This window comes from Rhea pennata, chromosome Z (genome assembly GCF_028389875.1).
Source record: "Rhea pennata isolate bPtePen1 chromosome Z, bPtePen1.pri, whole genome shotgun sequence".
In the NCBI taxonomy this organism is placed as follows: Eukaryota; Metazoa; Chordata; class Aves; order Rheiformes; family Rheidae; genus Rhea; species Rhea pennata.
The window spans coordinates 22,159,193-22,186,293 of NC_084702.1; the positions used below are offsets into that span (position 1 = coordinate 22,159,193).

General features: G+C 39.1%; 1 protein-coding gene across 1 annotated transcript in view; it reads left to right on the forward strand.

Moving 5' to 3' along the window:
* The window catches only part of ADAMTSL1 (ADAMTS like 1), a 473,068-nt gene that overhangs the window by 440,034 nt on the left and 5,933 nt on the right, over nt 1–27,101 (forward strand). The window contains exons 25-27 of the mRNA XM_062599771.1: nt 17,838–18,038; nt 20,185–20,365; nt 23,852–24,059. Of these exons, the coding sequence (XP_062455755.1) occupies nt 17,838–18,038; nt 20,185–20,365; nt 23,852–24,059 (590 nt within the window). The remainder of the gene's footprint in view (nt 1–17,837; nt 18,039–20,184; nt 20,366–23,851; nt 24,060–27,101) is intronic.

The window sequence follows — 27,101 nt, forward strand, 5'->3', positions numbered from 1 at the left end:
TAATAGCAAAATAACAAACCTATTTCATTCTTGAGGCAATTCCTTCAACTTCACAGAAGTTTTACTGACTTGAATATGAGGCCAGTGTTATTAAAACCTAAAGAAATTTCCAGAGAGATTATTCTGATGAAAAATCAGACTGAAAGGGGTTATCCAAGCAGCTGAAATCCCTACAGAGGAGTGTGCTGTAACATACTGCATCCCTGAGAGAAGTACACAAAGCATTCAGTGTTACCTAAATACATTGTCTGTATTTGTACAAAAACATCTGTATTTTTCTGCAGAGAATAGCCATTACTAAAAATAAAAACCAAAAACAAAACTCCCACCATATATATATATATGATTCCATGCATATGCTGCAAACTACAATCTGGGAACAAGTACTAAACCTTCTATTTCTGTCATCCCTCTCAACAACTTCCCCTCTAAACCATCTGCTAGTTCTTTCCATTTCACTGTAGAGCAGATTGACTTTATTACTTTTAAGTCTTTCATCATTCATTATCTTGGGTTGTTTACTGTACATGGTCTGGATGCCACATGTAAGAGCTTCAGATTTGAATTTCTCTCTATGAAGATATTTTCCCTTGTCTGTACCATTGCTGACAGACCCCAGCCCCTCTTGGGACCCTCTTGGGACATTGAGCTGAACCTGATACCTGAAGATCTGAAAATAAGAGGATTTATTGATTAGAGAAGGAAAATAGGACATAACAAACAGAGTGAAATGTGAAGGAAAGGACAAGAAGCAAGATTTGGGAAAATTTATATTTCAACAGAGTGGAATGGTATCAGAGGTGAAAAATAGAAGAGAAAGAAGAGAACTTTGAAATCTGGATAAATTCAGTTACGAGCTTCCCAAGGTTTAAGAAAAATAGGAAATAAAACTTCATTAAACATGGTTTTGCAACTTGAAAAAAAAAAGAGAAGAAATCAACACAGGAAGAAAAGATTAAATTTACAAAATATTTTTTTTAAGATTTTGCTTGGAAATCAATAGCTTGCTTTTTATCCAGGCTAAATTGAAATAAGAAAACTGGAACCTCCAGATTATCATACATGGTATATACATTTTCTTTTACAGATAAGTGGCATTGTGCACTGCTTACATCATATTTTCAGTCATTTGAAATTATGAGTTTGCTCTCGCAGATCAGTTCCTGTGGGCTTCTTCTATACAAAGTTTAGGGGACTTGCAAAAGGGAAAGACCAGGGTCGTTACATGGATATCTAATTTGAAGGTTTTCCTTGCTTGCAGTTTAGGTGAGCACAAATGATTCAGCAATCACCTGTGTGCTCTCACTTGATAAACAGAGGTAAAGGTCTCTTAAGAATACAAGCCTTGCCCTGTGGAGTTAGCAAAGCATCTATCAGTGTCTAATGTAAAGTGCCTTTTTGAATGAGCTCACAGAAGTATTTTTATCATATGGGCTTCTTATATTTGGTTCTAAGGATTGAGAAGGCTTTGTAGGCACAGCCTGTCACGAGATTAGTTAGCATGATATAGATAGTGGCTTACAGAGACTCTACTTATATTGCTTCTCTGCAACTGTTGGAAAGATATGTATAACATTGGCTTCCTCCCTAGCCCTAAGTTTCATTAGCAGGTTGAATAGTAGACATTTCTGTGTTATCTTCAGATCACAGATCTGGAGAGCAGGATTTCCTTCAGAGTAAAAGCTAGAGCACCTGTTAACTTGGGAATATTTCTGTCCTTACAATACCTGGAACTGAAAATCTGTGATGAACCACACTCACACTCTCACAGTTTTTGTTGTCCTTGATTTGTGGCAGGAACAATAATAAGATTACATGTGCTTTTCTTTAAGTTATCCTTCCAGAAGAGCTTGAAAGAGCCACAGATGTAGCAGTCAGAAACATCTCAGGACATGGAAAACTAACTCAAATCATAGAATCATAGAATTGCTAAGGTTGGAAGGGACCTCTGGAGATCATCTAGTCCAACCCACTTGCTCAAGAAGGGTCACCTAGAGCATGTTAGACAGGGTTGCATCCAGGCAGGCTTTGAACATTTCGAGAGAAGGAGACTCCACAACCTCTGGAGCAACCTCACAACCTCAGGGCAACCTCTGCCAGGGCTCCGTCACTCTCACAGGGAAGAAATTCCCCCTCACGGTCAGGCAGAACTGCCTGTGCTTCAGTTTCTGCCCATTGCCTCTTGTCCTGTCACATGGGACAACTGAAAAAAGTTTCTCCCCGTCCCCTTGACACCCTCCCTTCAGGTACTTGTACACACTGATAAGATCCCCCCTCAATCTTCTCTCCCTCAGGCTGAAGAGGCCCAGCTCTCACAGCTGTTCCTCACAGGGCAGGTGCTCCAGCCCTCTGATCATCTTTGTAGCCCTACGCTGGACTCTCTCCAGTAGCCCCATGTCTGTCTTGTAGTGGGGAGCCCAGAACTGGACACAGTACTTGAGATGAGGCCTCCCCAGGGCTGAGGGGAGGGGCAGGATCACCTCCCCCCACCTGCTGGCAACACTCTTGCTAATGCACCCCAGGAGACCATTGGCCTTCTTGGCCACAAGGGCACATTGCTGGCTCATGGAATATTTGTCATCCACCAGCACTCCCAGGTCCTTCCCTGCAGAGCTGCTCTCCAGAACGTCAGCCCCCAGCTTGTACTGGTGCCTACGGTTATTCCTCCCTAGGTGCAGGACTCTGCACTTGCCCTTGTTGAAACTCAGGACCAGGTCTCCAGCCTGTCCAGGTCTCTCTGAATGGCAGCACAGCCCTCAGCTGTATCAGCCACTCCTCCCAGCTTGGTAGCATCAGCAAACTCGCTGAGGAGGCACTCTGTCCCCTCATCCAGGTCATTGATGAAGAAGTTGAACAGGATGGGACCCAGTACTGATCCCAGGGGGACTCCACTAGCCACAGGCCTCCAACTAGACTCCACACCACTGACGACAACCCTCTGAGCTCGGCCTTTCAGACAGATCTCAATCCACAGCACTGTCCACTCGTCTAACCCACACTTCCTGAGTTTGCCTAGGAGGATGTTCTGGGAGACAGTGTCAAAAGCCTTGCTGGGGGACATTTTGTCAAGGTACACAATGTCCACTGCTCTCCCCTCATCTACCCAGCCAGTCATTCCATCAGACAAGGCTATCAGATTGGTTAAGCAGGATTTCCCCTTGGTGAATCCATGCTGACTACTCCTGATCACCTTCTTTTCCTCCATATGCCTGGAGATGACATCCAGAAGGAGCTGTTCCATCATCTTTCCAGGGATGGAGGTGAGGCTGACTGGCGTGTAGTTGCCTGGATCCTCTTTCTTGCCCTTTTTGAAGACTGGAGTGATACTGGCTTTCTTCCAGTCCTCAGGCACCTCTCCGGTTCTCCAGGACCTTTCAAAGATGACGGAGAGGGGCCTGGCAACAACATCCGCCAGCTCCCTCAGTACCCGCGGGTGCATCCCATCAGGGCCATGGATTTGTGGATGTCTAGCCTGCCCAGAAGATCTCTAATCCTATCCTCCTCAACCAAAGGAAAGTCTTCCTTTCTCCAGACTTTCTTCCTTGTCTCCAGGTTCTGGGATTCTTGAGGGCTGCCCTTAGCAGTGAAGACTGAAGCAAAGGCGGCATTCAGTAATTCTGCCTTCTCTGTATCCTTTTTCACCAGGACCCCTGCTTTTCACTTAGTGAAATCATCTTTTTGAATTAAAAAATACCTATGTTCATGTATTTTCAACAGAGTTTCTTCACTTATGTTAGCAATATCACTGATTTCTTTAAGACAAGATAGATATTCCTCAGCCTTGAATTTTGTAGATGTTTATTTTGGCAAAACATATGTTGCAAGACCCAGTGTTTGTGATTTCTGACATGCTGCAGATGAGAGTTTGGGACTATTAAGAACTCTTATTTTCATTTGAAGAGGTATAAGCAGGCTTAAGTTTGTTGTTTCTTGTATTTGGAGACATTTCAATGAGAAACTCTAAAGGTCTTAAAACTGCTGAGGTTTCACTACAGTTTGTCAAATTTGTTGTGACTTTGTTTCAAACCTCTGCAGACTTGTCAAAATATATGCAAAATAGGATACAAAAATGTTTCTTCATCTTAATATGGGGTATCATGTTTATTGCAGTTATGTAAGTGTGTATGTGTATATACGTGTATATGCTGAAACTGAATCTTTACTGAAAATCTGAATTTGAATCTTTAGCTGAAACTGCATCTGAAACTTTAATGACTTTGATTTATATACATGAAATATAATATCGGAGTGAGGATTCTTGCAGGACTGTGGGAAAATGAGTTTGAAATGAATATTTATATAAGTATAGAAATGCAGTACTATCCATAAGATGTCAAAATGAAGAAAGCAAGGTGGAAGGAGAATGTATTTATACCACTTTTTTAACAGCACAGTATTTCTTGGCATCTCTTGCTTTACTGATATATTTTGTTAAAGACGAGCTCTTGAGTTGCACAGAAAATGATTGTGAACACATCTGATAAATCATTCCTCAAAGCAGCAGGTTAAAAGCCCTACATATTTTTTCAGATCAACATAAATCTTCCTGTAATTTCTGAAAATAAAATGTGTACCTGAGGATATTTGTGTTGAAAGAGGAAGGATAGATGCATTGCACCCTGTATATAACCAGATAAAGCTTTTGTACTGCATTCGTGAGTCAACCACAGGAAAGAATGCGTCCTTATTTTGGAGTGCAACACAAACTCATAAAATTGGAGCATAAACATTTAAAATAGCTACAGTCCGAAACAAACAGTAAATCTAGCTCTTACTTCGCACAATGCAAGACTTAAGCAATGTCTTTGGAAAAGGAAGGCATACAAGAAAAATTAAATTTTTAAATATTGTAATAACTGTAGCCAGCCTGTATGTTGTGTGTACATGCAATATGCATTTTTAATATTCACTGGATGCCAATGAAATATTCATATTTTGGAAAAGAAATAGCAGAAATGTATTTTATTGGCATAGACCTATTCAAAAATAGGAGATGCTATCACTGTGTAAATTCTTGACCTTTATTCTCTTTTTATTCTTCTGATGAAATGAATGTCATTCAACTCCTAAAGTACAATGCTTATTATACGGAATCTGAAGAGGTGACTGAATATATAAGAAAAAGCCAAAGCAATAATTTGGAACCTGGTTTCCATTCCCGTTTATCTCACTGACTTCCTGGTGCTTCTTGGAATCTCTCTGAGCTGTGCTTTTGCACTTCTCTAATGGGGTAGTAGCACTTCTCTACCTTTTGGAGACATTAGGATCATGGGGACACTGAAAGATATTGATGTAGTGAGCTCTTCTGGTACAGGGACTACATGTTATAATATTTTTCAGATTGTTTATTGGGGAACCTTCTTTTATACTCAGCTTAGGATTCTGAATTTTCATTTTTTCCAGACCATGCTACATATATTAAATACTGTGTATTTAAGAAGAAAAGATACCTGCATGTAGGAGATGCTGAAAATAACTGAAAATAGATAAGTCAGGTGATAACACGTACTCTTTTATGACGAAAAAAGTTCTGTGAACTGTAAAAAAAAAAATCCTGCTGTACCATATTTATTGTACTCTCCCTTATGACTTCTATATCAAATTTGCTCACTTCACAAATCAAAACACAATTTTACTAACTGCCAGTACTGCAAATACGGTGCTGGAGAGCAGACTTTTTCTCTTTTTATATCTCACCCTCAATGATCATAGAGTTAGAGCTTAGCTGGCAATTTCAGTGCTGATTTAAGAGACAGAAGAGCTGGACTACAGTTTCATATTCTGCAGACAGCTGAGCTCTTTGGTGGTGGTGAGCTGTTCTTAAAATAAAACTATGATAACCTTTCCCCTGAAAGTGATTCCATTTACCAATAATAATTTTTCTACTCGTTTACCTTTTACCAAAAATAGTATTTCCCACTCATTTTGTACAGGGTCACTCTAGATACCCAGAAGAGGTTCCAGAAGGCAGAGGGTTAAAACATAATCTTTGTATCCACCTTGCTCACAATAGCCAGCCTTCTGAGTACGAAGAAACGACTTATTCTGAAAGTACCAACTGTATTAGAGCCAAGGCCTGGAGTTCATGAGTCTTTTCAGTCTAGTGGATCAGTTCAGTTCTGTGGTTAGTATTTGCCTCTCTGAAAATTTATCTACATCTGTTGCTGAACAAAAGAATGGACCTAAAACCTCTGGGGTGCATTATATTGAGACAAATACCATGCGCTACGTTAGGAGAAGAAACAGCTCAGACTCATGTTTCAAGTATGGCCCCATGAAGACCGAAATCTTTTAGCAGAGCCAGAAAAGTTAGCGCTGCCATTACTTTGTACCTTGCTCTTGAGCCAAAACACCTGTAAATATAGGATTGATATTTGTTCAAAATAATTGTGCAAAACAAAGAATATGAAGATGAACCAGGTGAATATAACTGATCCTACCAGTATGAATCTCTTGAATGTGTGGTGTTGTACACAAAAGCAAGAATATACCTGCCTGAAACACCAGAAATTTTCCTTTACTTCCTTTTCCCACCCTACTATGAGCAAACTCTAGATTTTCCTAGGTTTTGGAATTACAGTTACAGTTGAAAAATTGGAAGAAGAAATGCAAAATAATTTACAATCTCCACAAAGGGAAAACTCTTGAGTAATTATAATTAAATCAGTGTCCACACTCCCCTAAAGAAAAAGCAATACACAGCAGCGGAAGTTGTGCAGTAGGAGTCAGATAAAATCATGACTCTCTGAGAAACTATTCATCACAACATCATTTTTTCCCCCTTCCTCCCCCTCTGTAATAAATTGGACATCAGTGTGTTTTCAAATTTGGAGTTTCAATGCTAAAGAATGTTTTTTTGAGAAAAATTATTTTATATATCATAATGATAGTATTTCCATTGTGATGAGGATAAAGCTCTGGGTGTGTTCATGGAATAATCTGTCCAGTTAATGTAGCTGTCCATCCCATTCATTTCTGTCTCCACAAAAACTCTGCCTTGTTACATGATTTATGAGAATTCCTATGTTGGTTACATCTCTAAAAATACCAGAATTAAAGCTAAATACAAATATTGGATACATAACTAGAGTATGCCCCTATCATGGCAATTAATTCCCCAGTCAGACACTATCACATTGATTCCATTAGAAATATTGCATTCTTGCAGTATTGCAGAATATTCCTTCTATATCAAACTACAAATGTTAGCATTTTCATTGAAATGTATGGCTTTTCTTTTGGTCATGTCTGCTATGTGCAATTTATATTGTACATTCAGTGCCCGATACCTTTGCCTAGTCAGACATTTTGATCTCGCTCGTAATAGTACTTGTTTTTCAGGCAATCAAGCACTGTTCCTTTTGCTATCAAGCTCTTAAATAATGGTTAAAAGAGCAAAGTCCTCAAGACAATGTATTGTTTCAATCTGATACCATGAAAGAAATAGTAGGAGAACCACCATTCTGTAGCAGTGGTTCAAAATGCTGCCATGTAAAATAGTATCACTGGCCTCTGGGGCTATATCTATTTAATTCTGGTTTTGTAGAAAGAATTGCAGCCCTTGGAACTTATGGCTTCAAGCCTTTCGAGGTCCGCTTGCCTATATATTTTTCTTACATAGATATAGATGATACTTAGCTCCACCAAGGCAAATTTTGGTGAAAAAGCAGGGGAATCAGAATCACCACAAAAATCCCAGGGTAGGGATCTGTCATTCTGTTGACGTTTTCATGCAAAAGGTCTTTTAGTCTCTTGCAGAACCTCAGCTTTGCCAGAGACCTTTCAAACACTGTGGGATTTCTCACCTGAGCACACTACAGTTTTGAAATGCCCTCTCCTCTCAAGTATTGTTTTTCAAAACCACACCTAAATGGCCAAAGGACTTTGCTAACCAGTCAGAAGTTACAATTTCCTCTGAAACAAGCAGCTGTGCTTCCCACACCTACCTGCCCTCCACCTTCTCTACTCTGCTTGCTGTTCTTGCTGCATCACAAGAAGTGTCCTAAGCTGCTTGTGTCGCTAGATGTAGCAGATTTAGGCCAGCTTAAAAATACAGAAAGGGTTTCTGTGCTTCTACAGTGCCAATGCCCTTCACTGCCTGGACTGGTAAGCATGTTGTGTACTAGCTCTTCCTGTGCCTTAGTGCTGAACTCCTTGTGCTCCAGTATTGCTCAGTGATTGCTCAACATGCCTGTTTGTTATTTTTGCCCCACAGATTTATTTTTACAGTTCTTCTTGAACTGTAGAAATGGTGGAGCAGGGGTTCACACTGAAGTACGCCGCTTTTCAACCTTAGCCATTCACTGACTAGAATTAGCTAAGGAGGCATTTGAGCATACTCTAGCCGTTCATTAAGGATTAGGTTTCATGATTTATCTTTAATAATTGTTTTCCAACCAGTCCTTGTAATAGAGGATTTTCAGTGTGTTAAGTTCTCAAATTTCTGAGAAACAATGTCATTTTTGAAAACAATGTTAACTGTTACAGCTTGAAAACTCTCTTGTTTTTTCAATGGTCTCACCATGTGGCTGTTTATTTGGAAACATTTTTTACAGCTTCTGTGGGGCAGAGAATGGGTCTAACTCAATGTTTACTGAATACAGTGTAAATTTACAGTGCTCTGTAAATGATATCTAATAGCAACAACATGTGTGGCGTTGGGTTTAAGTGTTCTGCAAATTGTTTAACAGCCATGTCATATTTAATATAATAAAGTTAAACTGCGCCTTTGGAGCCATAAATAGTTATTTTAAAAAACTTTTTTTAAAAAGCTACTGTCATCAGCTGAATTGCCCTCTTTCACAGATTCCTAAATACATAACTCCTTGTGTAGCATAAATTCTAGTTCATTTGGTCTCATTTAAATTATCATTAGGAAAAAAAGATTATACTCACACTACTCCTTTCTTTTGGCAATTTCAAGGATCACAATACCCTTTAAAGTATGTTATTCAGTGTACAAAAGCAGTGAAAGATTAAGTGGCTTGCATAACATTATGAGTTAACACTATCTGTTTTAATTTACCCTTTTTATTACACTGGAAAATCTTTCCAATTTAACTAAAGCTATAAGGACTTGTCTCTTAGTTTTGCCACTTCAGCAAAACAGGCTTTGTGTAGTGATTTTAAGACTTTAAGACATGATCCTACGTTAACTTAATTCAGTTGATAAAATTATAAGAAATTTAACATAATCTGCCAATTTTTTTCCAGTATGTTAGATACAGGAAGGCAATAATAATTAAAGCAATCTCCTTTAACTTTAACCTGCATTTCTCATTTCAATCACCTTAAGAAAAAAATAGATACAAGAGGAATTTCATGAGGCGTTTCTATATGCCAATCTGATCTCATTTTCATAGTGAAAATGGAAATAGAGCAAAACTGAATTTACGGCAGTTGGACCAAATTCAGTACCAAGCTTATATTCATTTTAAATAGGTCTGTGGCTTCTTTCCATTTTTTCCAAGGCAAATAAAATTACCAGGACCTCATTTTGTCCTTGAGGTCATTCCTATTTTAAAAGAATTCTTTAACTCTTTGACTGTAGAGATTATGATGGAAATACTGTCAGGTTTCATATTCTGTAGCTACATTATCTTTTATCTTTATGGCTTCAGCATGAAGTCTTCTAATCTAGCCCACTTTGGCATAGAGTTCAGTAGAATATATACAGAATCATAGAACTGTATTTTTAGTTTGCTTTCTTTCAGTTTTAATTTAACTACTAATTCTGCTTCTAAATCACTCCCTTCCTTTTCTAAAGTAACAGGATTGCAAAATGTTGGTAATCATCTTCCATCTCCCAGTTTTACATTTGGTTAGGTACATGTCTCTGGCTTGTGGAGACAGGAAAATAGGCTTTCTAGTCAGCAAGTCTAACTGCAGTTACTGCTGAACAAACTACATTTATCGTACTTCATGATGTCCTGAAACATGCAGTCTGAGATGCTTACTCTTAAAGAAGTCAGACTATTTTACTTGATTTAAAGCGTTCTCAAGTAACGTAGCACAAACATCTGTCCTTATTGCATAGGCTGATTAGTGATGAATAGCAATGATACATATAAAACTGCACTGTTAGGTGCCAGCATGTAGGTGAACATTAATACCAATGTGTCCAAACTGTGTACCATAGTGTGTGTTTATATCCAGGCTTTGCTGCCCAGACCTCTCTCTTAAATAGGAAATACTTTCCAGAGATTAAAGTGATAGACTGAGACTAAGAGGACAAGAATTTGATTGCCAGCTCCACTACTGGCTTGTGGCTCGACCCCGAGTAAGAAACGGTGCACCTCTGTGTGCCTCTGTTAGCTGTTGGCAGAATGGAAAAGGTGAGCTTACTTCCCCCTGTGCAACAACTTAACTGTGGTGGGAAGGTTAAGTAGACTGAGATTGAAGAAAGCAAAGTCTGTTGAACTTAGACTGTAAGAATTATTTCACTTAGAGGACTTTCAAAGAAAACTCATCATCTGGAATTGAGTTCCTTACTCTGAGTTCATTTTTAATACTAGAAAGATCTGAGATTCATCAGAAAATCAATAATAGACTAAAGGACTATTTGTTAGACAAATTAAAATGCATGAAGACAATCTATGTTTTAAGAATAAGTATCTTATTTAAAGGCAGTTTTGTATTTTTTATGTTTAGTGCTTGTATATTATATTTGATATTTTAACCGTTGCTTATCCATACCTTTCTGCTGGTTTGAGGTATCAGGCTACTAAAAGTAATCCTATAATCGGTATCATTAATAGTCTTCTGATTCTATCCCAGAAGTCTGTGAGTGAGAAAGAAGAGTTATGTAGGCTATGTATTCTGGGTTTTTTTAGATTTAGCACGGTAACCCAGAGCCTTTCTGTGGTTACACAGTGAACGTTGCACAGGTCTAATGGAGAGTTGAATTCAGCTTTTAGTATGAACTTACTCTTTTCTCTCAAGTAATGATTAGCATTTTTTAAAACAATGTTAAAAGTCTTTCCCCTCCAACTATCCCCCTGTAATCCTTGAAATATTAACATTTTCCCTACCAAAAAGTATAATTTATATTAGGTTTCATATCTGTGACTCAGCTTTGCTTTGAATCAGTTTAGAGTCACAGCAGACCTGGAGTGGGAGGATGAAGGCATTTTTTTTTTCCCAGTAGTTAAGAAGAAAGGGTGAAGATGGTTCCTCTCATGCCAGGGCCTTCACTACTCAGATATCATCCCAAATAGTGTTCCCTTCCTGCCTTCTTATATTCTTCCTGATTTATTTACACTCTTTAATATCTGTGTTGTCTGGAAATAAAGCCAGTTTTTTGTTCTCAGGCTGTTTATTGCATTCTAGGGACAAGTGTTAAGCTCTGGAAAGATAAAGCAATCAGTATCCACAGAGATGGAAGGAAATAGAGACTAAGTGTTGGTAATCTGCATTAACGACATTAAAATTATTCCTGAGAGATGAGACAAGGATATTTTTGAAACATAGTTTTTTATTGTGCTCTTGTTCTCATTTAATATGCATAATACCTTATTCTATGGCTTAGAAATCTGGTTCTGCAAATGGAAATGAACAGTACGTGTTATGTGAGCTTCATAGGTGTCAGTAAGGTTTTATTGTTAAATGTGGGGAAAAAAGTAGTAATTACTCATTGGTAACTCATGCCAAGGAAAGAGAGAGTTGATTCTTTTTTCCCCTCATATTATGGATTATTAGCTGTTCCTTTGTTAATGTTTACATATGCACTTTGAAAGAAGAAATAATGTATGTGGCAAGCAAAATAGTGATAGGAGAACTGTGTTGATTTGCTTGGCAGTAAAATATTTAAAAGAAAAAAGGACACAAACTAGGATAAGTTGCATGCAGAAGTCAGTTTCAGTTCCTTTATATTTAACATCAGCCTGACCTTTCTGCTCTCTTTATTTAACTTCTGCAGCCTGTTTTGCAAATAGAAATAGTAAAACTTAATTTACAGTGTGCATTTGTCAGTTGTCATGGCTATATAGATAGAATAATGTAGGCAAAAGTCACACAGCCACTTATTCTTAAGTTTATCCATTTATTGTTATATTACTTTGTTTTCCATTTCTTTTGATATCCTTTAGCTAGTTTACACTGAAATCTATGATGTCATTCAGCTACTTGAGAATGACTGTCCTTTGGAGATTGGATGAGTTGTTTCTGAGAACAAGAATAGAAAAAAAATACATCAGTACTCAAAATAAAAGGAATAATGTAAAATGAAGCCTAACAGGAATAAATAGAGAGCTTACAGCAATGGGAAAGAAGACTGATTCTCTGTCTCTCTTTCAGTAAAGAAGGCTGTTTTTTTGTGGTCAGGAAATGTAGCACTAGGGAAACATCTGCCAAGAGTAAAACTGTATTAGTCCATGCCAAGGAAATTACAAGAAGTAACAAAGTTTCTTCAGCCACATAAATAGAAGGGGAACAAAGGAAAAAGAGGGATCACTGAGCAATGTGCATTCGCTCATTCTCCTTTTTCTTCTTCTTTCTTTCTCTCTTTCTTAAAAGATTTAGCTGTGCTCGCTATTTTTTTGCCAGTGAAACATTGTGGTTGTGACTGCACAATCTAATATATCTGTTATTTATCTTTCACCTGGGAGTCCTTGATGTCAGTAGTATGTTTTTTTATACAGAGTGAGCCAATCCGAAAGGGCAGTTTAATTCAACCTAGCTCCTTTCCTACTTTGGACCCAGGGAAGGTTTGCCAGTGACAGGACAGTGAAAAGCCTGGTGTAGCTACTGTACCCGTGAATGGCCAAGTATTTGCACTCACTAGCTGCAGCTGGGGTTTCCACTATGCCTGGATATAGCTCTTAAGTGATTGGAACATACCAAGGGTCACAGGTGGCTTTTTCCATCTTCTATGAATTCTCCTGTTTTGTATGAGCAAGAAAGCTTCAATTCTTGTTTACAAGGCAGCATATTATGCTACAGCAATAGTGTAATTGAAGCTAGTGGGATCATCCAATTACACAGGTATGAGAAGTGGCAAAAGTCAGACAAGAGAAGACTACAGTAGCCCAATTCCTACTGTTAGTTCAGAGTAGCAACCAAGGCCAAAAGAAGAGTAGCAAGAGTCCTCACAGCTACATCTGCCTTTTGTCCTTAAAACGTTGCAAATGGTGTGATCTTTGCTTCCATCTTCACTGCTAAGGGCAGCCCTCAAGAATCCCAGAACCTGGAGACAAGGAAGAAAGTCTGGAGAAAGGAAGACTTTCCTTTGGTTGAGGAGGATAGGATTAGAGATCTTCTGGGCAGGCTAGACATCCACAAATCCATGGCCCTGATGGGATGCACCCGCGGGTACTGAGGGAGCTGGCGGATGTTGTTGCCAGGCCGCTCTCCATCATCTTTGAAAGGTCCTGGAGAACTGGAGAGGTGCCTGAGGACTGGAAGAAAGCCAATATCACTCCAGTCTTCAAAAAGGGCAAGAAAGAGGATCCAGGCAACTACACGCCAGTCAGCCTCACCTCCATCCCTGGAAAGATGATGGAACAGCTCCTTCTGGATGTCATCTCCAGGCATATGGAGGAAAAGCTGGTGATCAGGAGTAGCCAGCATGGATTCATCAAGGGGAAATCCTGCTTAACCAATCTGATAGCCTTGTCTGATGGAATGACTGGCTGGGTAGATGCAGGAAGAGCAGTGGACATTGTGTACCTTGACAAAATGTCCCCCAGCAAGGCTTTTGACACTGTCTCCCAGAACATCCTCCTAGGCAAACTCAGGAAGTGTGGGTTAGATGAGTGGGCAGTGAAGTGGATTGAGATCTGTCTGAAAGGCCGAGCTCAGAGGGTTGTCGTCAGTGGTGTGGAGTCTAGTTGGAGGCCTGTGGCTAGTGGCGTCCCCCTGGGATCAGTACTGGGTCCCATCCTGTTCAACTTCTTCATCAATGACCTGGATGAGGGGACAGAGTGCCTCCTCAGCGAGTTTGCTGATGCTACCAAGCTGGGAGGAGTGTCTGATACAGCTGAGGACTGTGCTGCCATTCAGGCTGGAGAGCTGGGCGGAGAGAAACCTCCTGAGGTTCAACAAGGGCAAGTGCAGAGTCCTGCACCTAGGGAGGAATAACCCTGTGCACCAGTACGGGCTGGGGGCTGATGTTCTGGAGAGCAGCTCTGCAGGGAAGGACCTGGGAGTGCTGGTGGATGACAAATATTCCATGAGCCAGCAATGTGCCCTTGTGGCCAAGAAGACCAACTGTATCCTGGGGTGCATTAGCAAGAGTGTTGCCAGTAGGTGGGGGGAGGTGATCCTGCCCCTCTACTCAGCCCTGGGGAGGCCACATCTTGAGTACTGTGTCCAGTTCTGGGCTCCCCACTAAAAGAGAGACATGGGGCTACTGGAGAGAGTCCAGCATAGGGCTACGAAGATGATCAGAGGGCTTGAGCACCTGCCCCATGAGGAACGGCTGCGAGAGCTGGGCCTCTTCAGCCTGGGGAAGAGAAGCCTGAGGGGGGATCTTATCAGTGTGTACAAGTACCTGAAGGGAGGGTGTCAAGGGGACAGGGAGAAACTTTTTTCAGTTGTCCCATGTGACAGGACAAGAGGCAATGGGCAGAAACTGAAGCACAGGCAGTTCTGCCTGACCGTGAGGGGGAATTTCTTCCCTGTGAGAGTGACGGAGCCCTGGCACAGGTTGCCCAGAGAGGTTGTGGAGTCTCCTTCTCTGGAGATATTCAAAGCCTGCCTGGATGCAACCCTGTCTAACATGCTCTAGGTGACCCTGCTGAGCAGGGAGGTTGGACTAGATGATCTCCAGAGGTCCCTTCCAACCTTACTGATTCTGTGAATCTATGATTTGCTTCTTGAATCTGCTTCAGGATTTGGTCTGAACTACGTTTTGGAAATCAACCACTTCAGCCTTCAGGGTAGATCAGTAAAAGAGGTAGTTTTCTTCTGGTAGTGGTACACAGCTCAGTAAAATCTAGATAAATTTTTATGAATGAAGTGTATATTTAAATAGAGTCCTGATTGGAGCTCCTATAAGTCACCTTAGCTGTCTTGCGATGATGCTTCCTCAGTTTATGTCGGTTCAGGATCTCTCCTAATGGACTAACGTAGTAGTATAGGACATTTCTCTCAGCTATGATGCCAGGCAAGGACGTCATATAGCAACTTTGCCCCAGCAGTATAATGGCATTCTGAAGCAGGATATCATTGAAAGTACCAGTGATAAAAACACATACAGTTTGAAGAAGAGAACTTTTGGCCAAAAAAATTATAGTTGTAACTTCATTTGCCTCCGAGAATGAAAAATAAAGACCAAAACAAAATACCTCTTCTTCTGTGAATTGAAACGTCCAGTAGAATTATGTGTGTGGACTTTAATGATACTCCTCAGCATTGCTGACTGATTGGTTACATTTCATGTTATAAATTCTTACTTGTTTGTGCAGCATGCATTTAAATTCTGTCTTTCAGTGCCAGTCAAGGTCCTTCAAATAATAGTACTGTCTATGTGCATGAATCACTTGATGAAGTTTGGACACTGTGGCAAAACATAAGAAACTAAAAACAGCAATACATGCACTATCACTGCAAGGTGTTGCAAGATTATATAGTGTATGCCGCATTACAGCATAGTAGCTTTCAGTTTGCAAGAGGTTGCTGACATGAAATCAGAAAACATTTTCTGAGTATGACCAGTTTAGGTTAGGCAGAACAGTAACGATGAGTGAAAGCCTAACACAGCTTCATCTGTTAAATAACAGAAATGGTTACTCCAGCAACTCTTAGATAGACCCAAATCCACATCTGTTAAAAAAGTAGCAAGAGACAGTAAGAGGAAAAACTCTAAAGTGGAACCTCTTTGGGAAGAGCGTGAGTAGGAACGTAGTATTATATGAAATTGTAAGACTTTTTGATTAGTCCACATGTGACATATTTCCAAAATATTTATGGCAGTTTATTTGTTTATTATTTATTTATTTATTTATCAACTATGTAAATCACCACATTTTCTTTGAAATGAGTGGAGCTATTTCCATCAAGTGAGAATTTGACCAAAATCTGTAGCATCCTGGAAAAGCAGCACTTTATAGTGTAGCAAAAATATAAAGAAAGCCGATTTCCTTCTCTTCTACAAAAAAGGCTATATTATGATATTTTCCTTTTTCTATTAAGTTATTCCTAGGTTTTGATTTTACTTTAGTTTGAAGGGCACATTTGTAATCTTTTCATTCTTCAGTCAAGAAGATTTAAAAACAAATCTTAAAGATTTAAATGAAGAATTATGATCAATTTACTTGTAAAAGTGCAGGTGAAAAAGTTACAGGTGAATCACTTGCAGTTGTTGTGAATAACTTCCAATAGGACTCAAAGGTTAATTTCACTGTTAAAGTGGCAGGGACTTACAGAAGTTATGCTGAAATGAGGCAGTGAAAAACATCATTGCACTGAGTTTTGACGGGATTATACTAGAAAGAAGAACGATAACAAACATCTTGCATCACAATGAGTGTCCATTGTGTAAAGCAGCTACAAAGGCACCATAATAACATCTTTATTTGTCAAAGAGAGCAATAAATAATAGTAATAATAGTCAAATGTCATGGAGTTGACTGTGAAATAATATTCGCTGATAGGACCTCAATTATTGCCTTAGCACCCTTAGATCAGTCTTCCATGTTTTAGTATTGTAAACTTGTTCTTGTTTTTATACTTTTCTTTTTGAACGGTGCTAGTATGAATACTTAGTGCATGTGTCATTTTTGTCTACGTAGCAAGCTTCTTTGGGAAGGACTCATGTGTAAGGTACTGTATACAGGAATGTCATTAATTACAGATAGATATTAATTTAAAAATAACAGCATAAATCTGCAGTACAATGAAGTAATAAACAGTATAAATTGCACTCGGAAACTCAGCCAGACCTTTCACATATCAGTGATGTTTGGAGGTGCAGGACCCGCCTAAACCACAAGCAGTCAAAAGTATTTACCTGCCTTTTCTTTGATGTACAAAAATCTGCTTTAGTAAGCAACTTATCACTGAAACTGGCAAACTATGTAGCTGGTATGAGGATCACTGAAAGTAGTAACTTCTGGATACTCTTACTTTGTTGTACAAAGGGCAAAGGCTGAACTGTAAACTTAAACCTCATCAGCTTTGCTGGTGACCCATAGGCAGGTCCAAGTAATGCTTCAGGATGGTCATTTTTTTCAGTTTTGTGGGGCTTTTTTGAGAGAATTGCACATATGCGCTAACACATGTAAGAGCAATGTGGCAGCAAAAGCTCAGACATACTTATATTATCTTGCTGCCACTATTTTGTAACCTTTGAAGGCTTGATTTTATAAATTTTTCATTTTTTTCAGTACACTTTTTGTGTAACAGAATACTTCTGAATTTTTACATATTCTCATTGTTAAAAAAAAAAAAAAAAAAAAAAAAGAAGAAGAAGAAATAAGGTGGCTCTGTGGTTTACGTAAGGGATTTGGAGACCAGAGTCTGTATGTGACTCTCATGTTCAACCTGCTTCTAACATGCTCATAGCTTATACTAGGTATATAACTTCTGTGTCCTACCTTCCTCAGTAATAAAATGAGAATGACCTGCTTTAATGGGAGCCAAAGAACGCATGATATAAATATTTCTCAGGTGATCTGAGATTTTTATGTGGCTGATATTGTAGCTTTTAGGTTTTTCTTTCAGCTGATGAGAAGGTACTCACTACCACAGTATTTGTATTTTTGATTATGAAAAAAATTTGGGTAAAATTGTATGGAAGCAAATTTTTCCATAATATTGATCATTTCAAATCATTTATTTTTACATTAAGTGCAGTAAATGCACACTCAGCAGCTTTATTTCATGTTCCAATTTTTTAGGTTGTGCTGTGGAAGGTCATCCAACTCCAAACATCACCTGGTTTTTTGCTGGTGAGCCTCTCAATCTGAAGCACCACATCCTGGCAGCAGGTCGCATTCTTCAGATACTCAACATTAGTGATGCCTTGGAAGGTGAATTCAGCTGCCTTGCTGAGAATGAGGCTGGCTCACTCACACAGAAAGCATCCCTAGCAATACAAGGTAACTTTCTAGTTTTAATTCTGGTGTTCTTTGGAGCTCCTGGCATGGCCGTCCTTGCATGGCCTTTATCACTCCAGATTTCTCAGCTCTAAAGCTATGACTTTGACTCACAGTAGAAAATAGGTGTTGTGGTATTTTACTGGTCCAAATAGATTTGCAGGCATACTGAGTATTTAATTTGGGGAGTCTTGATTTTTACTTTCCCAGAATGACACATGATATTTCTGTTTTGCTGAGCACATAGCATATACTGAATCAAGCTGCACCTATGTGTACTAAGCCAGTCAGAAACTTGAAGACAGAACTGTCATAGATCAGACCTCCAAAATCAGAAGCCCCTCCCTTAATTTTTGTAAATCACTATTTCATACTCTTCTCTGACTTGAAAACCCTTTGGAAAAATGTCGTCACTTTGTTATAATTACCGTAGAAGCAAAACTGAAAGTACATACCAAACATGAAGACACAGAGCAGCAAAGAAGGACTGGAACAGAACATGCAGCTTTCATTGCTGTAATTGTCAGGGATCATGTGGAGAGGAGATTTAACTTTACTTTAAATTTTCCAATAAAATTTTAAGTGTGTTGCAACTCCCCCATTCACCTTGAAGCTGGATAATCTGTATGATCTACTAGGTGAGAAACACACTGATGTAAGGTTCTACCAGTAACGGCCGTTAACCACATCTCCAGTAAATCACACCTTTTAAAAATAAGAATGCTTAATAATGAGTCCCATGGATCATTGTTGTGAAAGTGTGATACACTGTATTTTTAAATATGGTTTAGAGATAGGCCTTTAAGATGTTAAAATGCAATATTCTTATTGTATTTTGCACGTTTTTCTTTCATTCAATTACTTTAGGCTGGTTCAGTCTTGTTGATGGCAGGATCTGAGTGCAAGATTCAGGAAATCCCTTCGCAGACCATGTAAAAGTAGGATGGGTGTTTTTAAGTGTTTGGCTATGTGCTGGACTTGTATTTTCAGCTCCACCACAGCCTCAAACCTGTTATCAAACAAAAGAGAAAGACAAAATGGAATTGTCTCACACTTCTAGCCCACATCTTCGCCCATTGCTTTTTTTTATTTCAGTTAGAACTTTGGTTTTGAAATAAGTTTTGCCAGTTTTAAAAGTAGATTTGGAATGAGAAATGTGAAATATTTACTGAACTTTATATTTACATCTTTTGAAACACTGCAATACGATTTCATGATGTGAAAGTACTTGAAAAAATCATCAACTGGAATGAATCATTGGGACTCTAGGGACTTAATCAGACAATACTAGTCTGGTATCTATTAAAGATCTAGCATCTGAGCATGCCCTCTGAACTATCTAGGGGTGTGTGATATGGGATTTGATGACCTTTGGAAAGGGATGAAAGGATATACTACTACAAGAATTAATAATTCCTTTTTTTCATAGGTCAAATGGAAATATCTGACTGACTATAATAGGAAGAAATCTCTGGGCACTGAAGATACTGTTTAAGAAAAAAAGACCCTGTGAAATCATTCTAATATTACTTTTAATGATGTTCTACTTTTTGTGTCACTATAAAATTCCCTTTGCTGTACTTTTTCAGAAATCTTTGAAAAGGTTATTTTCATATAAATGCTACTAGACTTTTCCAGTAGATATGTGTACCACATGTATCAAACATAAAGCTGTTTTCATCGGCATCCCAGGAGCTTTCATACTTGCCATTGCCATGGTATCTGACAGCCTCACACTTACAATGGCCTTTTGAAACTGCTGACTCCTTTTTATACATAGCTGCAGATAAACAAGCTTAATGAATTACCCAATTAAATTTGTAGAAATGCAGGGTTTTACAATGCCCTGCATCACTGACTAATGCCTTAATGGCTGTACCATATCGTTTACTTCTTATGTCTGATACTTCTTAGCTCCAAAGAATGGGGGGTTGTTATACCAAAGACCGTCAATGGCTTAAGTAAGCTGTAATTTCATTCCTTTGTCCACTGCTTGATGCTTTTTAGTCATAAACAGCTCCCCTTTACATGAGTCCATGTATTTTAGTGTGATTTTGATCATGGAGAACATCTCTCACCCTGTGTTTTATAAGGATCTCCTGATGGCTGTTCTTAAGTATTAACATGGCTCTCCTGTGCTTTTTGGCAGAATACCGATGGTCAGTGGACAAGCTGATGGCTTGTTCGGCTTCCTGCGGCCACAAAGGGGTGCAACTGCCCCAGCTGAGGTGCTTACTGGATGGAACTGAAGTCAACGCATCCCACTGCAAAGAGAAGCCCAAGCCAGCCCTGCAGCCTATCCCTTGTAACAGGAGAGACTGCCCTTCACGGTTTGTCCATATGTTACGATGTCATTCAGGCCTTTAGGATGCCCTGAGTAGTTCTTTGCACTGGACAACATGCTGTCATAGCTTCTCTAGTGCCTCTCTGGGGAAAAATCACGACTGAAAGGGAGTTCATGGATGCTTAACCTAGAGAGATAGGAGTTTGTATTGAGTTTTGTAGAAAACACAGACAGTACATGTCAGGGACTGTCTCTACTCCTTCCATGATTAGGAGCATGGAGGAGCTATTGCCCACTCTTTATTAGCGTAGTTTACAACCTAATGGTATCTTTTAATTCTTCACACATAGTGTTAGTAGCCAAGAAAGCTTCTCGGCTTTTGCGGTGAGGTAGGAAACTCAATTTTTGTCTCTATTTATTTCAAACCTCACTGAGTATTTAAATTGTTCTTATCTTTACCATAAGTTTAAATTACCTGGGGAAGTGACAGTGCCTTCTACTTATTGTTTCACTTCATGAAAGGAAAGATTTCGTCCTAATTAGAGCCTTCATGCACTACTGTAAGTTGAAATTTTATAGTAAAATAAATTGATATCCTCCTCCTCCTATTAAGTACTACCAGATGTTCAAGCCCTTATAGGTCAGTTCCTCACTTAAGAACAAACACTGACCTGATATCTGTGTATTTTCTTGGTATAACTTTAATATGCTCCACATACAGAAGAGATGATTGCAAAGTGAGCAGAAGAAATTTAGCCTCAGTTGCAATAATCTAGGCCCTAGGGAATAATCTGTCTCAGTAGCTGACTCTAATTAGGAAAGATAGTGCAGATGGCTGACTACCATAGAGCATCTGTCAACTCACTCAAAAAAACCATGATGTCTTAGACTAACAACATTTTCCTTTGAGCAGTATATGTCCTTAAAAATGGCTCATTTTTAAAAGATCAAAAAATGAAATAAATCAAAATTAGAGATAGGTCTATATAAGCCACAAATTTCAAATCTGAACCAAGAGCCAAAATCTTTCTGGCAGGTTAGTGCATTTGAATATTGAATTCCAGCTTTGTTTCACATTTAGTCAAAATACAGTACAAAAATGTAGCATATCAATATTTCAAAGCATTTTCCAGATTGACTGATACTACTTGTTGTAAAAACATAGAACAACATCTTGACTCAAAGGAAAACTTGTCCCCAGATTTTCTCCTCAGTCACCACAACCTTTCAGAGACAACAGACAGCAACCTTGCAAGGACATCAACCAGTTTTCTCAGCACCTCCATGCACAGTCCCAAGCACTTGAACAGTTTGAGCTTTCTCAGGTGCACATCTGCTTGGATCCAGTGTGTACGAAGGAGGTCAAACTGAGCTCTGACACCTAATAGAATTTGCTAGCTTGTAGTTTCTTAGGGACTGTAACCTGCTTAAAACTGTCTTTCAGTTAAATACACTTGAGCTAGGACAGCTTGCAAGACTTCTGACTATACTAAGGTCCTTCTCTTCATTTTTTCCTTCCTTCCCAGACATGCTTTCCTCCTTTGCCACCTTTTGTTGCAAAAGAGATTTTGACCAAAGCATCTATACAGAGTCAGTGTACTGTTATATGCTGTCCATGTCAAATATGCCGTAGTTCTACAATTCAGTGACTCCTCCACTGAGATGTGTTTAAGAGCTTTCCATATTATGTTTTTACCTCTTTCTCCCCCTGCAGTTTATTTCTTTTGTGCATATACTATGTTTCAGCATACAGGCACTTGCAAAATGGCCAGGGTCTCAGTGGAAATTGGTGCAATTTCTCTTGTTCAAGCAGAGCGATTCTGGAGTTGTACCCCTATATTAAAAAATAGGACCTAATCTGATGTGAGTAGTGGTGCTAAGCAACCTGAGGAGCATAAAGCAGACAGATTTACCACTCTGGTTCACTTTAATTACCTTCAATAATATACCCCTGTCCCTCTTCTTAAACATATATTTTCTGAGTTACCAGCTGAATGAATGAAATATGAAACACGCTCATTAACAGTAGTTTGACTTGCAGATGACAGTATTTCCATGGGAATTCTTTTATGTCTTTTCTTGAACTGTAATGTGACCTACACTCCTCTCTCAGCTACTGAGAAACTACTGAAATGTATACTTGGAAACAAAACTTGATTGAAAGACAGAGCAGAGCTGGACAAAGAAACTTCAGACTCAGCTTCATCAAACTTCAAGTAGTACTATTTTTATTTTTCCTGTCAGGCATATGTTTGTTTATATACATATTTCTGTGGTCGTGGGAGTTAATCATCTGCAGAACACTAGTAAATGATAGTGAATGCCTCTCCATGAGACTGGAGATTACCTATAGTCTATTTTGCAACGTAATCCTAACTGCTGTGGGCTCAGCACATGAGAGACATCATTTTCCTTGCAGTAACATGCAAATTCTGCAGAGTATCTTGAAACTTAATGAAGTAAACAGCTCAACCATAAATCTCTTCAGGAAATTAGTAAGCACTTGCCTCTCTCCTACTCTTACCAATATCTCTTTCTAAAACTCAGCTGTATGAATGTTTCACCACTCTGTTGGAAAGGGCTGCTGACAGCCAGAGTGTATGAATACAGCTGTAGATGGTAGTTCTCAAGGGGTTTGCTTCTTTCATGGGGAAATTTAACAGCCGGAGAAAGTGGTAGCACATTATAGCAAGAAATCCTGGCCTTTTCATATTTCACAAGAGAAAAAGGCCTAGACATACAAAGTATGTTGTCACTATTGGTAAAGTTAGGAACATGGGCTAATATTTTTTGTTGTCATATCTTTTTAACTTGTTAGATTGTTTTTATTTCAAACCTAGCAGGTATTGACCCTGAGTCTCGGCTTCAACTATTGAATGCATAGTCCAGAAGAGAAAAGGAAAAAGTTGTTTTTTGTCCCTGAGCTAACTATGCACCGACCACATCTCTGAGCAACCTTCTGGCTCTTCTGGATTATCCCAAGTGTCAAGGAGAAAAGAGAGTGGGCCAGGAGTACCAGGAGCTAGCAGGCTCTTGGCTCCTCTCTCAGCAGTAAGATCAAAGTGGCTTATAGGCTACTCCGGTGTCTTTCCAGGGAAAAGATTCCCTGTGAAGGAGCAGAAACAAACTGGTCGTTGCTGAGGTTGTGACTGTAGCCTGTGGTCAAGGCGTCTATGGGACAGTGATATAGAAGCAGACATGTCCCCTGCAATGTCTGAGATAGAAATATTTACAACGCTTTTAAAAACAATCTTATAGAAAAAAAGTAAATTCTAGGCCCAAAGAACCCTGAAAGAGACACTTAAATAAAAGAGGTGTTCTTTTCTCAGCTTTCACTCGTTTAGGTCAATTTTCAGTAACTACTGTGGGAAGAAGAGGCACTCAACATCTTCCAGGAATGTTTCCAAAAGGAACCAAGCCATGCTGGCTTTCTTCAGTCCAATCTGTAAAGTTCTGTTGACTCTAATGCTCCTGCAGTTGTCACATTTATAGCATGTGTATGCTCCCTGACCTCTTTGCCTTTCTCCAATAGATGGATGGTAACATCATGGTCTTCTTGCACACGGAGTTGTGGTGGAGGCATCCAGACTCGGCGAGTGACGTGTCAGCGACTGACAGCTAAAGGCCATTCTGTCCCAATGTCAAATGACATTTGTGCCCAGGGATCCAAACACCCTATGGATACTCAAAACTGTAACATGCAGCCCTGTGTTGAGTGGGTGGCCTCCTCTTGGGGTCAGGTAAGGAGCAAGCAGGTAATCCAAGGACATAAGAGCCATGTAGTATGGGATGGAAGATGAAAGGAGTAGTTTTGCACCCCAGGGTATTTACATTATGGCATACAGGCTTTTGAGGAGGCAGTTAGTTTCCTCAACTCTGTCAACCTCATATTTAATGCACTGCATCCCTTGGATCCTGAAGTTCCTGTGTATTCCCTAGAAGGGCTATCTGTAAACAGGACCTTCACTGCAGACCACTGTATTGTCCCCACTGAAAAGGTTTATTCTTTCAGTTTCTCATTATAATAACACGTGACATGTACAGGAAATAACTCTTACTCTTAAGTCAACAATTCCTTTTACCTCTTTGTTACTGTGTTTCAGTTTTGGCTGGACTGGAGGTTGTGATAGGTACTGCAACAACCCAGTTTTACAAGCTTTCTACTATTGCCTGAGACCCTCTTAAACTGAGAGGTTTCTTCATTTGCTTCATGATGAAATGTGGAATGGGAGGCTAAAATCATTTTAAGATTACCTTGTGCTGATTTTCAGATCTTAAAATTCTTTTCTTAGAGCTTTGTCCAAAGATGAGATCTTTAAAGTTTCCCTCTATAAATAGCAAATGTTCTGAAGTATTTGGAGCTAAATTTTCTTGTCATGGGGAATTCAGTCAAGAGTTTGCTTTGTCTTTGTCTCTCTGTGCAATTTGAGATTTCCTGAAAGGGTGCTTACCTGTACATTGTGGATTACAAGCTGACACTAATCATTGCTATGTGCCTTCCTCCCTTTTCTCTCCACTCTCACAAGACTGAACTATGTGTGAATATTCTTGAGCCTGCTACAGTTCAGACTTGCAGGTAGAAACCTATGCATTTAAACCTGATGATACTCATTGTGGTGATTTACACAGGGGTATAGCACTCCAGAGGGGTAAGTGAGAGGCAGAGTTGAAACCACAGAGGCAAATTTTGCTAGACTTTCAAGCCAGATGCCAACATTACTTTTAATGTCGTGTTTGGTAGAACAGGCATTTTCAAAGGGAAAGAGGAAAAACAACTGACAAATCCAAAGTAGTCAAACATCTAATTGAAATTATGAGTCAAGTAAAGATAAGGAAGTTAGTTTAGTACAATTCAAGAGAAAGCTAGGGAAATAATTATCTGGATTAATGCCATCAATCTTGTTAAAACAATGAACTACCATGAAATATTCTGTATCTTTTTCTCATTAGAATGTGGTTAGTCAATTTGAAAACAATAAGTGCTATCTCATGCTATTAGATGTCCAAGTAATATGTTAATTTGGCATTAATCACATGTATTCTTTATTTACTTGAAGTAATATGCACAGTACAGTGTGCAGCATCAGTTTTTTACAATGTTGGTAGAAAAATGTGTCTTCAGTAACTAGAACTTGCTGTTCAAAACGGTGTTGGAAATAACTTCATTAAAACTCTTGTCTGTGTCTCTTATAAAGATAGATAGAGTTATCATATTACATTTATGAGTAAAGCATGGAACAAGTCTTCTATATGAAACAAACATCTTACCCTATTTTTACTCTTTTTAGAATTCCAGGTGAGGACTGGTTATCCTTGCACACAGCCTCACCCTTGCTTTGTAGATCTTTGTGGGTTATACTGTTCCCCATAACAGCATACCTAGCTAAGATGATCAAAGAGGTCTGAATTTATTTGTTATGCCTGACCTTTGTGAATTATAATAATATAATATTTCTCATACATGACTTTAAAAACCCCTCAAGTTTCATGTGAGCCTATTCAGCTTAGTTCCAAGTGACAAGAGCATTATTAAACTACATTTAGAAACAGATAGCTGGCTGGGTATCAGTGACATGCCGAGTAGTACCATAGGGTGTACTGACATTTCTGTTGCCCAGATTTAGTGGTTAACTTTCTCAGGGGACAAAGAAAAAAAACAGTGACCTCCTCTCCTCCCTTCAGAATTAATTCCTTCCTTTCCTTTCCCTTCCATCTTCTTTCATTTAATTGTAACTGTAATTCTGTGTAGTATTTGACCTCCACAGTTTGGGTTTTCTTATAATCACATAGCGCTTCAAGACTGTTCACTTGGGCTTGCTGATGATGTGGGCTGCTAGCCTGTACAGGTATTACAGAAGGGCTCCCCATGCTTTAACAGAGGACATTTCCGTGCACCTTGCTTAATGAGGAGCCTGGCCCAGGGCTGACTCTCTTCAGTTGGCAGGGGTGGAACAAATAGCAGCGAGAAGTCAATATGATGTGAGAAGGGCAGAGCAGCATAAAATAGGTCTCTTGAATGCCTGGGGAGAAGGGTTAGGTCAGCAGCTCTGTGTCTTCTCTCCTCACTTTACGGTCCCTTTCTTCAAACTCTCCTTCTGTTCCTGAGTATCATTTCCACATACTTGGAAACTAAACAGTTTCATACTGGTTAATTTAAAGAAAAAGACAGACAGATAGACAGACACACAAAGAGAGAGAAAGAATCACTTGCTTCATACAAGCTATTAATTTTGATTTGATCTAAGAAGAGGAGTAGGGAGAGTTTAACAGCAAGCATGTAACTGACATGCTTGCATATGTTAGGATAACTTCAGTGCTGGAACAAGCTTGTAGATCTGCTATGTTCATAATGCTTTCTTTTATTTATTGTCCTACAGTACTTTTAAATTATTAATTTCAGGATAATATGTTTGTGGTTAAATATGTTCTTGAATATTAACTATTTTCTCCTAAATTTGCAAGTTGCAAAATGCACAGTGAAAGAAATGTATTGAGATTTCCTGTACAGAGCATAACTTTGCCAATGACCCGAGAGCATTTTATTTGCCCTAATAGATGTACTTAAGATTGAACTATTGAAGAGGAGAGGGGAATAAATCTACCAAGATTTATATGTTGTAGAAATGCACTGATATAGAAATGCGATGTGATAGAAATGCACCTTTAATACTGCTGGAGGATGGACAGGTAGGTGACAAGGTGACTGTGCATGCAGCCTCCAAAGCCTGCAGAGCTACAGAAAGTGCTTGAAAGCTTCATGATTACTTCACAACAATGTACTT